General features: G+C 34.2%; 1 protein-coding gene across 1 annotated transcript; it reads right to left on the bottom strand.

The window, feature by feature from the left end:
- Positions 1 to 8,326: 8,326 nt before the first annotated feature.
- LOC112011961 (uncharacterized) lies at positions 8,327 to 13,568 on the bottom strand. The gene is made up of 7 exons (XM_024044311.2): positions 13,005 to 13,568; positions 10,972 to 11,806; positions 10,471 to 10,750; positions 10,090 to 10,197; positions 9,573 to 9,851; positions 9,255 to 9,398; positions 8,327 to 8,703 (listed from the first exon to the last, which is right to left on the bottom strand). The coding sequence occupies exons 1-7, from the start codon at positions 13,294 to 13,296 to the stop codon at positions 8,530 to 8,532; spliced, it is 2,112 nt and encodes a 703-aa protein (XP_023900079.1). The 5' UTR covers positions 13,297 to 13,568; the 3' UTR covers positions 8,327 to 8,529.
- Positions 13,569 to 14,360: the final 792 nt, after the last annotated feature.

Raw genomic sequence — 14,360 nt, 5'->3', positions numbered from 1 at the left:
TCTGTCTCTCTCTGTATTACAAAGAGAAAGCCTTGTCAATAGAGGGACTCGGTTCCATCATCAAAATCTGAGTTCTAACTTGTGAATAAACCTCATTCAACCATTTAGGAACTGCATCAAAGAGTCTTGATGATGAAACAATGTAATTTTGTCGTTCACACCACAGGCACATTGCCACAAGAACAACATGGTAATGGCCTGAGATTGAGCAATTGATCCCAAGAAGTGAAGATTAGTGAAGAAAGCAGTCACGATGCATCTCCTTGCATGATCATTGAAATCTGCTTTGAAGTTGTGAAATCCGTGACCATTTGCTTGCAAGAAACGATTCTCAGTGAATTCCAAACCTCCATTGCAGTGTTTCTATAGATCACACTACCAGAAATGTGAGGCGAGATTGAATTCAATATCCATGAAGAAATCATAGAGTTATTCTTGACCATGCAATCTTTTCCAGAGGAGATTGGCCATGGAAGCTGTTATAGATCCATCCACAAAACCTAGCTTACTCTTCGCATCTAATGCCATACACACAGCCCTAGCGCAATTGGGGTAATTGTCTTCTGTCAAGGTTGAGTGACCAGAATTACACCTGGTAATTCCCCATGATGCAGAAAAAATGGACTCCTCGAATCCCCATTGAGAGAGCTCACGATGAGCAACAGATGGAGAGATGAAGTTTGAGAAGTTTATTTTGATCAGCCATTGACAACGAGACAAAGCTCTGATACCATATAAGAAAACAGGAAACTAGGGAAGAGAAAGAGAGAAAACCAGAAGCAAAATGAGATTCTGTAACTTGTATATTCTCATAATCATCAAACTGATTGTACAATGCAAATATATTACAAAACACCAACTGTTAAGACTAACTAATTCTGTAATACACGGATCAATTCTAAACTAACCAACTAACCAACTTCAGTGATACACGTGTCCATTTATACTTCTGCTAATGAACTTAAGCTAAAACTACAAGTCGTAGACACAAAACTAAATCATTTCAGTCGTTTAGCAACCTTCATGTAAAATGCTTGTAGTGCTCTGTTTCATTGCTCTGCCTCTCTGCCTGAGCTAATGCTTTGAACATCCTTCTCATCAATGGTTGCACTTGTCTTCTTCTCTTCATTCTTATCAATACTCTTATCTAAATTTTGACAAAGAACATGAGGCCTGAAGACTTGAAAATGGCTGCAGAGCAGTTGATCTCAAATCATGCTCTAATAATTATTGATCAACGATTGATTTCATATCCGGTTCTTTACTGTATAAATTAGTTTGTTCATTTATTATGTCAATTGAATTGATGATTGAACCTATTTGTCAATGTTTGTGAACGGCATTTTCCCCTCTTTCAAAACACTTTTGATCTTATTTGATATAGTATTTTTATTTATTTTTATTTTTTTTGTGTTTTTGGAAAAGAAAGAAACTAATTTCAGGTGGGTAAAGTGTTAAAATTTAAACCATAGGTAAAAACAACTTAAATTTCGACCAAACCATATGTAGGTAAAATGTAATTTGCCCATTTAAAACAAAGTCAATGTATGGACTTGTATTTTATTTTTATTTTTTATTTAAAATGATCAGCTACAAGAAACTATTTCAAATTTATAACCACTCATTGAATTCAAGTGCTTTCAATTTTTTAGAGACAACAACATAAAATTTTATTACTAGAGTGAAATAATTACAACTATAACCAAAAAAAAAAAAAAATAGTTGTATTGACTAGGAGAGATAAACTCTCAAGAGACAAATTTTCAAACCAAATTTGTTCAAACAAACTGAAGTGAGACATCAATACAAATTTAGAAAGCAGACAGCCCATGTCCCCTAAAAATCAACTTCAGAGCCACTAGAACTACATGGGGAAACAACAGATCTAGAAGAAAAAGCCCACTCCCAAGGCATCCAAGCGGAAGAACCCACCTTAGTGTTAGAGCTGTAACATTGAAATTCAATTCGGTGTATATCAGCTTAGATCCAGACCACTCCATCGATGCCACCCCCTCCACCCCCTATGGGATTTGAGGGTTGTCTAACTGTAAACTATCAAAGGAGACACAATCTTGAAACTCACAAAGGAAATGGTAAAAACTACCACAAAAAATGGCAAAATGAGATAAGTCCCACAGAAGGGCAAAGAGAGGCTCACGCTAGAGTGAAGCTCATACTAATAAGCCTTAACAAATAATATTTTTTATATATATATTTTTTAAAAACACATATAACTATTATACATGAAACATTAATCACAGAAAAATTACATGTGTATTAAATATAATTAAAACACCTATAAAAATAACTACTATATAGAGTTTAAAAAAAATATAATATATTAGGTGTGGGGCCCATAGGCCTGATAGCCTCGGCCCATCATGCAGCAGGCCCAAGGCCCATGCCGAGGAGCACAAGCTATTTGGGATTAAAGGGGGGAAAGTCTATTTTCCCAATCCACGCCGAGGACTACCTTATCCTCGGCCTGACAAAGGTGATTTTGGGGAGAGGCTAACCCCAAAGTAAGCTGTCACTCTCGCATTTAATGCACTCAACTAACCCCCCTGGTCACATTAATGGGGAGGTAACCCCTTGGCAGGATAATGTTGATTAGAGTGAACCACTTGAGTACCGATAAGGCCTCTGATGGGACGGACGACCAAAAGAAAGGCAAATAGATGATCAACAGATGGAAGCAGGGGATAGGAAGATGAAGACTATAAAAGAAAAGCTAGTAAAGCAAAAAGGGGGGGGGGGGGAAAGAAAGAACATTATGGCCTCCTCGGCCACAGGCCGAGGAGAATCCCCCATTTGTAAAGGAACCTCTTTTAAAAACTTTTATAGAGAATATATATTTATATATATATATATATGTATATATATATATAGGACAAAACTTTTATATACATTTTACAATTTTTTATAATTTTCATAAAAATAGTGTCAAAATTTTTCTAAAACTTTTATTTAACAAAGGGTTTTATTAATGGATGCGGTTAGGTATTTATTAATAGATCATTTTAAGAAAACTTTAAATACAATTTTCATAGAAAATACCAAAAAAAAAAAAAAAAAAACACACACACACACACACACACACAAAAGTCAACCATTTTTTTTTTATAAAATATTTCTTAAAATATTTTATAAACTAATACTTTTAGAGTATTAGTTGACTTTTTTTTTACAAACTCTACTCTGCCTACTTTTATTTTGGCCTAAATTAAAGAGTAAGACTTAGTATTGTTCCTTATATTTTTCTTTTAAAATTTTGCTGTATAAAATTTTTTTTATATGATAAAAATATATTTTTTAGTTAAGTAATCATGTGACTGAATTTTAAGTGAATTACATATTCTTAAGTTTTGTCATAAATTAAAATATGTGAGTGGTTGTAGGCTTGTAGCGTGGCTGGTTGAGATCGGTGTACAGTAAGGCAGCTGGAAAGTGGAATGATTGGGGAAGGGAGTGCACGCGCTACAGGGAAATGTGGGGCTGCAAAGATCTTGATGGACAAAAGTAAGAATGCAAGGAGGCTTCGGATTTAGAACCCGCCAATCAGAAGAGACAATCTTTCGCTCTTTATAGACACTTTGTCCTTGCTAATAATTATGAGCGATGATTCGTAGGAGAGAGAGATTTTATGTGCTACACTCGGTTCTACTCATTAACGTGGAGTTCGTTTCTCCATGAACAAACAATAAAAAAAAAATAAAAAAATTCTTAGGGCATATTTGGTAGACTGTAATAGACATTGTAATGTAATAGATATTCATATGACATAATTATTCAGTTGTTTGGTTATATTTTTATTACAATGAATAGTTATTCTTTATGAATAGTTATTCTTCAAAATGAGGAATAATTATTCCTTATCAAAAGTACTGAATATCTATTCTTTTACCTTATGTAATAACTTTTTAAAAAAATTTCTTAAAAAGCCATTAACTGCCACATCTTCAAAAGGAAAGAAAATAAATTTTTTTTTTGTTAATTATTAACTCTATTTTGAACACCCTAAAATAAGTGTATTTTAGAAATTTAACTTAAAAATTATTTAATTACACTTTTTTTTATACTCTACTAAATTGTGGATGCATATTCAGGATTCTATTTCTAAATGATCACCAAACTAATGAGTAATAATACTTATTACATTCCAACTTAATATATTCATTGTAATACTTATTCTTATTTCCATGTAATAATCATTACAGTGTACCAAACGTGCCCTTAGTTCTTACTTCTTAAACTAACTTTCATTTGTTCCCCTGAAATATACTTCTGGTTTGGCTAAGTTTTATTTATCTATAGTTTTAAAAATCAAAACGGTTAAAAAATCTTAAATGAGTTCGGTTTTCAGTTTTTACAAGTTGAAATGACAATTTTTATTGTTGAATGGTCAATTTTTAGTAAATTGGCTCTATACTCATTTTCGATGAACCAATTCAATTAGCCAATTCAACTTTTAAAACGATGGTATTATCTTTCAAGTTTCAAATAAGATGAGAGACTTTGCACTGACTTCAAAGGTGCGCACCACTAAGGTTTTTTTTTTTTTTTTTTGTGGTGTTTTTTGTTATTGATTTTAGGCCATATTAGCCTTTTAACATGTCATATTAATATTCCATTTGTTATATATGCATTTTTTTTAATGGCATATTAACAAAGAGACAAAACTGATTCCTTGTAATTCCTTCCAAAATAAAATTTGTAAACTTATATCAAATTTAATAAGATACAAAATTGAACATCAACCAAATTTTAGAATTGGAAAATGTGTTTTAGGATTTTATTTATTTATTTATTTAATCTGCTGTATATGTGTGTAGATATTGAAAAAGAGATGGATTGCATTGAGTGAAAAACATGTGAGCTTTTACCAAAAACGAAAAAAGAAAAACACGTGAGCATTGAAAATATTATCTTGAAAGTACGTAAAGCTGCACACTTGTACGTATGTTTTCTATGCTGATAATTATGAAACATTATATTTTGCATAAAAATTTTACCAGCAAGATTTTCATTGAGCATGATATTTTTGTCCAAATTTCCTTTACCAAAATTCAGTCAATAATCAATTCCTGTCGAATAGATTCTGGCTTAAAAAAATTATTTCAACTTTTATGATCCACAGTTTTTTTTTAATAAATCTAGGTGAAAATAGTCAAAAATTGCTGTATATGTGTGTAGATATTGAAAAAGAGATAGATTGCATTGAGTGAAAAACATGTGAGCTTTTACCAAAAACGAAAAAAGAAAAACACGTGAGCATTGAAAATATTATCTTCAAAGTACGTAAAGCTGTACACTTGTATGTATGTTTTCTATGCTGATAATTATGAAACATTGTATTTTGCATAAAAATTTTACCAGCAAGATTTTCTTTGAGCATGATATTGTTGTCCAAATTTCTTTTACCAAAATTCAGTCAATAATCAATTCCTGTCGTATAGATTCTGGCTTAAAAAAATTATTTCAACTTGTATGTTGCCTATTTTTTCCACAATGTCCTGCTTTTGTGAGAGTTGCCCGTATGGACTTTTGTACACATTCACAGTTCTGCTGGGCTTTCTATTTGGACTAGACGAGCAGACACATTAGACTTTAGTTTGTGTCCACAATTCTCCCCAAAAGGCCTATAGATGCATGCATCATTTTTTTTTTTTTTTTGGTGAAATCATTTATTGAAATTTAAATATGAATAATATGAGTAACAGTTACATCTGAATCATTAAAAGCTAAAACAAAAGCTTTCTCCAGAGGAGGGACTTGATGGTTTACAAAAATTAGAAAAAAAAATGTTACAATTCTAAACTTATATAATAATTTAAACTTAATATAATATGTTACTTGTATTTCATGAAATGGGGTATACATTTTTTTCTTTAATATTCTTGAATATGTTCAAATTAGTCAATCGATTATGATATTTTTTTTTTAAAAACATTTTAATAAAATCTTCTCCATTTATATAAAATAATATTATAATTATGTAATTTAAATCTTTTTTATCAAATTAAGTTCATCATACACACACACACACACACACACACACATATTGTTGTTGTTGAATGCAAATATATTATATATTCAATTACATAAAACTTATAAAAATATAAAATACTTTTAAAAAACACCTACAACTTTTATGTTATGTTTTTATAAAATAATAATATTACATTTTTCCACGTATTACTTGAAAAAAAATTTTTGGTAGGAAATGATAATCAATAAACAACGTCTACATACAAAGGCTAGAGTCTCTCATAATACATGTCAGCAGAATCATAAAACAATAACATAGAAAGGTCCACAGATGGACTATCAAATAACAAAAAATTTTATTTTGAATCGGCTCCCATTCTTGCCAGCGCATCCGCACATTTGTTAGTTTCACGATAGCAGTGCTTCATCCTCACTTGAGGAATTTGGTTGATGAGGGTCCTGTAATCCATAATAAGAAAGGCATGATGTAAATTACTACTATCATTTTTAGAGACCCAACCAAGCATAATGATAGCATCAAATTCAATCTCAACAGCCAATAAATTTAAATTAACATAGAGCATAAGTCCATCTCTCAAAGCCCAAAGCTCGTCATCTACACTAGAGGCTTGGCCTATGGACCTGGTGAAACCTTTAATCCACGTCCCATTATGGTCTCGGATTAAACTTCCACCACCAGCTAGCCCCGGATTGCTTATAGAGGAACCATCCATATTGAGCTTTACCCATCCAAATTCGGGTTTGGACAGGATTTGTTTCCTTTTGAGCATGGATGTGCGGCAAACACAGAAGAGGAATTCACTTGCAGCGGCTTGAACTTCTCTTTATTAGATTACTCCTCAACTGTTTGTTCTCAAAAATCACTTTGTTCCTGTGGGTCCAAAGGTTCCAAACAGCAAAGGCAAAGAAAATATTCCATGGGAGAAACTCATGCCATATTGATTTGTTGCCAGCATTAATCTTGAGCCAAGTATGAAAATCTAGAGAGAAGAAGTTTTGAACAAAATTAGGAGCCCGCGGGCTCTCCCAGAAGGCCTTAGCATAAGGACAATCTCTAAGAAGATGAATGATTGATTCCCTCTCACCATTGCAAAGCTGACAAGTCACATCTCCTATATACCCACGGCTAGCAAGAACCTCTTTTGTGGGAATACTCTGCCAAAGGCATTTCCACAAGAAATGCTGGATTTTTGTTAAGGAATCTAGCTTCCAAATCCAAGATCCAGCAAAGTGGGATTGGTGTGTTGAATCTCCCTTGGCTAGAAGGTAAGCATTCTTAGCCTCAAAAGCACCAAAGGGAGAGGATGCCCAAACAATTTTGTCACCACAGTTTGTGCACAAAGGAAAGGGGACAACTTTTAATAACTTTAAAATGTTAGGCGGGAATTGAAAGGAACAAACAGATAGGTTCCAATGATTTCCCGCTCTAACCTCTTGAATTTGCAGACGGTCCTCGTCCTGCTGAAGGGGTCCTGCAATAAGACTTCTCAAACTGTCCTCTGCCACAATGCCACTAGTTCATCTAATTGTGGAGTTAAGACTAAAACATCATATTGCATAGTTGAAATGTTGGGGCTATATTGCTGCTGCAGGCACCAGCAGCAGCGTGCTGCAGGCACCAGCAGCAGCGTGCTGCAGGAAAACGCTCCTCTTAGATTAAAACTACTCGGAACATTAAAAGGCCAACAAGAAATGTTGTAGTTCTGTTCTGTGTAGATGAAATTCTAAAAAACTCGGTTGCTCTAAAGAACAAAAATCGTATACAGAATAAATAATTGTACACTATGTTTGATAATGCAGCACATTACAAGAACTTCAAACTCGCTAGCATATACAATCCAAATTGTTGTGCAGAAATTATTTTATTACACCCAGTTAACTTTTTATTATTATTGGAAAACAGAACTTTCATTAATTCAAACTATAAAAAATTACATCACTAGTGATAGCACGTTTTAAGAAACAAGGGCCCTCCTCAATTCAAGTAATACGGGGCTCAACACCTTAAGCATGTTTTGCTAATGAATGTGCCGGCTGGTTACCAATCCTTGTGTGAGAAACTTGAAACCCACGAAACTCATGTGATAGGGATGTTATACCATAAACTATCAAGGCAATTGAAGATGGTGGGGGAGACCTTCCTGCAATAGAATTTGCAACCACCAGAGAATCACCCTCAAGGATAATTTCTCTAATTACGATCTCCCTAGCAAACAGCCAACCTTCCACACCGGTTACTTAGTTAATGAGTTTGTGCTTTGACTTCGATAATTTACAAACCCCCAAGAACCAAGGGCGAAAAGAATCGGGCAGAAGCTTTGTACAAAAAAACCGTGTTAATTTAATAAATAAATGTACAATACAATAAAGCCCTTACAAAAAGGCATATACAAAACCAAAAATGAAATCAGAAATGCATTCCATTCTCATGCTAAGCGCTACTCGGCTTATGAGACTCTTCAAAATTGACATAAACAATCCCACAAAGAATGAACTCCAGAGATTTTAGAAAGAACTGGACTAGTAAGAGTAGGAAAGCCATGGGTGCTCTAGTGCCTCAACTGCTGTCGGGCGCTGCTTTGGATTGATCTGAAGCAAGTTTCTCACAAAGTCAATAAACATGTCATCAGTATCCTGCAGGCGATGCTCCAACAAGGATGACTCGGGGATTATGTACTCCAGTTGGTTTGTTTCCTGAACTCAGCATGTCATATATAGACTAAAGTTTAATTCCATATGCAACAATAGGTCCACTTGTTTAATGCATCACAACACACACACAAACAAACTATTGATAAGAGCATCACTACAGATAAATAGTATCTTCTGAATGTATTTTCCGCATTCTACATAAAAAGAAAGAAAAGAAGAAAAAAATGTGATAGTCTACGCTTGACAAAGCATGACAAATTAGCCACTTATGGTTATGCATCATAACTTGATATAATTTCTTAACTCCAAAGATAGATCATGGATTCTCATTTGGCTGCTTTTTGTCAGGCAAAAGAATATGAACTTGCTGAGCTCTTTCAAAAGAGTATTTTAGAACTATGAACTGAAAAAGTTGGGTTAAACTCTAAAAAATCAGACTTCAGATTTATACTGCCTCTTTCAACAAGCAAGAGATTGAGTTAATGTGTCATGTTTCCAACTGCAAGGAAGACATTATACATTCATAATGTCTTGTTTAGATAAAATATGTAAACAGAATTCACATATTGAGGCGGGAAACATGAGAAACAAACCTCATTTATATGATAAAGATCATATTCTTGTGTGAAATACTTGTCCGTCTCCTGCCCTTGCTCCAACATCTCGAGATCAATAGGACCAAGCATCCCAATCATGCGAGCAAGGATCATTACAATTGAATCATTAGGAAACAGCACCTGGTGAACACATATACATAAATATTCACTAATATATATTTCATGAAATTGGAATATTCAAATGAATGGTCACAAAGAGAACTAGAAATTGGCTTAACCCTCAAAAGCAAATAGTTAGTACCATATGTTCTAACTTCAATTTAATAATAATAACAAAGAAAAACAAAGACATACTTCCCCAGAGCATAGCTCCACCAAGATACAGCCAAGGGACCACAAGTCAATCCTTTGGTCATATGAATGGCCTAGGATTACTTCAGGAGCTCGATAGGAACGAGACTGTACATACAGGCACAAGTTGTCGGTTTGAAAGCAACTGCTACCAAGATCAATAACCTTTATCTCACATCTTCTGTAACTTTTGATGAGTATGTTCTCTGGCTTTAGATCACAGTGAATAATTCCCAAGTGATGCAAGTATGCCAATGCCTCCAAACATTGACGGGTTATAACCTGTGAAGTGGAAATATTTGAAGCATACGAAATTTCATGCTGGTTGTAAAATGGCTTAATAATGGCTAAGTAACGAAGATAAAAACTTTACTGAGAAGAACTACAAATCCTGGGTCACAAATATGGACCATGTGAATCTAAGGCACTTATACCAGAAGACTGATGGTCTAAACAAAACAAACAGCAGAATGAACCAAATTGAAGAAACCTTGGAAGTAGATATTCTAATAAAACAAACCTGCAATCTGCTCAAGGTAAAATAAGCTTCTCCACCAGATTCTTGATTGAATTTCTGAAATTCATATAAGTTTGCCCGGAGGAGTTCACAAACAATGAAGAGATGCTCCTGAATTATTCAAGAAAGGTAGTTTTATGATATGTTGCAAAGCTACATTTTAAAAGCATGCTAATTGTAAAATATCCAATCCATCATTCTACCAGGATTAGCTTAGCGAGCCTATTTAAGATGTCTATATACATACCCAAACAGACAAAAAGACACATAAATTGTATGATTTTGAAATGTAGGTTCAATAAAATACCTTTGTTATCTGAGTCACATAAAGCAAAAAGAAAAAAAAAAATCACTTTGAGCTAATGCTGGGCCACAAGGACATACCTGATGATAAAAGTAGTCATAAAGACGCAAAATGTGGCGTTCATCAGCAGGGTCATGCTTGTTGACAAGCTTTAAAAGTTTAATTTCATCTAAACTCTGGTCAAAAAAATCTTTATCGTTTTTTATGATCTTAAGGCAAACATCGATTCCTGTGTGAAGATCATGTGCCTGAACAACCTTACTAAAAGCGGCCGAACCCAGGTACTCTGTTACGTAATATCTGCCTGCAATGACAGTATTTATCACAATAGGCAGATCCTTGTTTTCTTCAAATCCTGTCCTGTAGAGGCATAACACATGAGTACAACTGATTGCTACATATCAACCTGCAAATACACAAGCTTCAAATCTCTATCAAACAGAGAACTAACAGTATGAAACATTTGATGACTACAACCAAACTTCTAAGGGATTGTGTGCTCCAAAGCCAAAACAAGTCAATCCAGACAAATTGCAAAAAGAAAAAATTCTCAAAGAAAAAAGAAAGAATTTCCAACTAACCTGTTTTTTCTGTGTATGATTCTGAGGTCAAATACTTCATATTCATCATCGTTAGTATTGTACATTAGAAGCTCATCAGTAACATCCTCTCCTTCTGCAGCAGCATCAGGCTCCTGGGGTTCTGCATTTACCTTTCCACCATCTTCAAATTCATAGCTTTCAATTCCATTTGGTATGAAATCCTTCTCAGCAACCTTAATGTGAAAGTCAGGGGAAGCTTTACAATCTTCAACCCAGTCATTTGTAGAACCCCTTTTAACAGAGTAGGTAGTTTTGTTTATTTTATGTTGTGCAGCAGAGTCACAATCAGCGGGAATATCCCCTACAAACTCTAACTGAAAATCATTCAAATCAGTTTCTTTTGATTTCAGATTGCTGTAGTCTGCTGGATTTTCACCATAAAATCCTCCAGCTCCTGCACAGCATTTGCAGAAAGGGGTTGAACAATAAGAAGCAGAACCTTTGGATTCCCCCTTAGTGCATCCTGCATGCTCATTATTACTATCAACATGATAATAGTCCACCACATGCAGCTCATTTTCATCATTCAAGGGAGAAATATAAAAAAGACATTCCTTTTCCATTGAGTCCTCGTGTTGCTTCTTGTTCTCTGAAGTCATCACAAACTTATCTTCACTTGGACAGCCAAAGAAGTCTGGCCCTTCATAGCTGGGAGTCATGAAGTCCCCATTGTCTTTCTCATCATACCAAAACAAGTCATTTTGCAAATCAAAATCAGGATAATCGCGTGCTGTGCCAAATTGAGATAAATTCTCTGATGAAACTTCAGAAGCATCTTGAGATGTAGATCTAACACCATATGGGTTTACGAACTCTGCATTCATAAAAACTTTTGAGACTGCTCCGATGCACTACCGACAAACAGAGAAGAAAAATGATGGGAAGCATAAGAAACAATAAGGAATGACTACTTCAACTTTGCAATTTAACAAGTTAGTACTACTGCATTCTCTTCTCTATGACCGGTTGGTCACAAACATGCCTTTGAAATGCACATATCAAAGAAGCATATGTGACAGAGGACACAAGTGGCAATCGGAGCGATGGTTAAAACTTAAGTCATATTAAAGAATAAAACAACAACAACCAAGCCTTAGTTCCAAAAAATTTTGGATCGGCTATAGATCCTCAACAGATTAGTCAGGATTGGCCACGTATATTCTTTCCTGCCATTCTATCTCAAAGTCATACTCTCTTTTACTTGCTAAAGGTCAATTCCAAATACTCCAAAACTATGAAGTTGCAAGTTTTTAGTAATGAAGTGCTTAGATAATTATACAAAAGAAAGTGGTAGGAACATAATTAAAGTAAAGCAAACGATTCCGTTTCTTGAGAAAGAGAATGATGCCAGACTATGCTAAAATTAGATCACAATCAAGCCTACTTTTCTAAAACTAATTTAGGCCCACACTCGATGAAAAAAAAAAAAAAAACTCTTAACGATAGATTACAAGTACACAACTTGACATATGTGAGGGAATAGAAGCAACTAAAGTTCACCAACATGAACAAGTGCTGTGAAAATCTATAGTATACCAAATAAAATCTTGTTTTCCGATGCGCTTGGATAGAGTCTCAGTCACGTCTCTATCAAAACGAAAGTACTACCAGATGAATAAAGATCGGCACAATACGTTAACCAAAACACATAAAAAGAGCACATAATCATTAATTCCTCTGACCAAAAAAGAACAACCATCAACTAAAGTTCACCAACATGAACAAGTGCTGTGAAAATCTATAGTATACCAAATAAAATCTTGTTTTCTGATACGCTTGGATAGAGTCTCGGTCACGTCTCTATCAAAACGAAAGTACTACCAGATGAATAAAGATCGGCACAATACGTTAACCAAAACACATAAAAAGAGCATATAATCATTAATTCCTCTGACCAAAAAAGAACAACCATTTTGATTTCTGGGCCATAATGTTTCATCATTTAGAACCAAAAAAATAAATGTACAGAAAGTACTAAGTTTTAACATAAAACTCAATGTAAGGACAAGTACCTGAAGAACACACATCCGAAGTAGAAGACCCCAAGCTCACAAACTCATCATCTTCGGACTTAGAACTTGATCTTGAAGATTCAGCTGCAGCACCCTGGATCTCCGTTCGCCGTACACTGAACGGAATTCTCACCGGCGGCGGAGGTGGCACCATTGGAAAGAAGAATTTCTCGAAATCAAAGGCACCCAGATGACCCTTTTCAATCATATCCTGTCTGAGAGCTGACTCGGCCTCCGAAAACCCATTTTTCCTCAAGAACTCTAGCACTGCTTCGACGTCTGAGACCGCCATGAACGTGAAAAGTCAAAGGTGGACCAAAGGCAGAGGAAGAAGAGAGAGAATAATGAGTGGTGAGTGAATTGTGAAGGGTAGAAATGAAAAGAAGTACTATGAAATGGTTTTGAGTTTGCATGCTTCTATGAAAAAAATAGAGAGATAGAGAGCTCTAAAGTCTCTCTCTCTCTCTCTCTTCTTTTGTGCACTTTCTATGTTTGCTGTAAAACTCAAGCTAAGAGAAGAGAGAAAGAAAGCAGAGAGGGTTGTGTCTTACCAACTATGAAAAGTGAGAGGCCTGTGGGTTTTGGGGGTTTTGGTTTTGTGGGCCCTACTGTTTTTTTTTTATCAATAACGTTGTACACGTGGAAATCTATGGTCTTCACACGTCACCACTATTTTTGGATTTGGTTTTTTTTTTTTTTTTTAAATCCTTTTGTGTATTTATGGTGTTAGTGTACAAATTTTTCCCCTCACACAATGGATTATTAGTTTATTAGCAATCACAAACAGTTTATTTGTTTTTTTTTTTTTGTTGTTGTTGAGAAAAATGGAGTATTATTATAAAGTTGAATGTTGAGATGCATTCCATTTATCTGCTAAAAAACCAAAGGACCTTAAATGGTAATTTTTTGTATTTCTAATAAAGGCGTTTAGAATTTAAATCACCTCTCTTACCCTTAACCATTGATTTTTTTTTTTAACAAATTATTTTTTAACTTTAGAGTTTTGCATGTGTCTCATTTCAACCTTAGACTTTCAAAATATTTAATTTAAATCTTAAAATTTTAAAAACATTTCATTTAAACCTTTTAGTTTCATATAATTTTATTTAAACCTTAAAGTTTTGGGTAAGTTTCCTTTAGACCTCAAATTTGAAATAAGTTTCATTTAAACCAATTGATCACATGATTTTAAATTTAATGGAGTTCATTAATAAAAAATGACTGGTAGAATGTTTAAATGAAATGTTTTTAGAAATTTTGAGGTTTAAATGAACCATTTTAAAAGTTTAAGATTTAAATGAAACATAACCATAATTTTAAGGTTTAAAAAATAATTTATCCTTGCACTACCCAGAA

Source organism: Quercus suber, unplaced genomic scaffold (genome assembly GCF_002906115.3).
Source record: "Quercus suber isolate HL8 unplaced genomic scaffold, Cork oak 2.0 scaffold_1189, whole genome shotgun sequence".
NCBI classification, from domain to species: domain Eukaryota; kingdom Viridiplantae; phylum Streptophyta; class Magnoliopsida; order Fagales; family Fagaceae; genus Quercus; species Quercus suber.
This window is presented reverse-complemented; position numbering and strand designations above follow the sequence as displayed.

Bases quoted from the DNA above. Each gene is read 5' to 3' on its own strand.
- LOC112011961 (XM_024044311.2), bottom strand. From the start codon at position 13,296: ATGGCGGTCTCAGACGTCGAAGCAGTGCTAGAGTTCTTGAGGAAAAAT. The intron at 10,198-10,470 runs GTATGTCCTTGT...TGAATAATTCAG, and splicing joins ATGACTACTTTTATCATCAG to GAGCATCTCTTCATTGTTTG. The intron at 8,704-9,254 runs GTTTGTTTCTCA...TGCTGAGTTCAG, and splicing joins ATCTTTATCATATAAATGAG to GAAACAAACCAACTGGAGTA.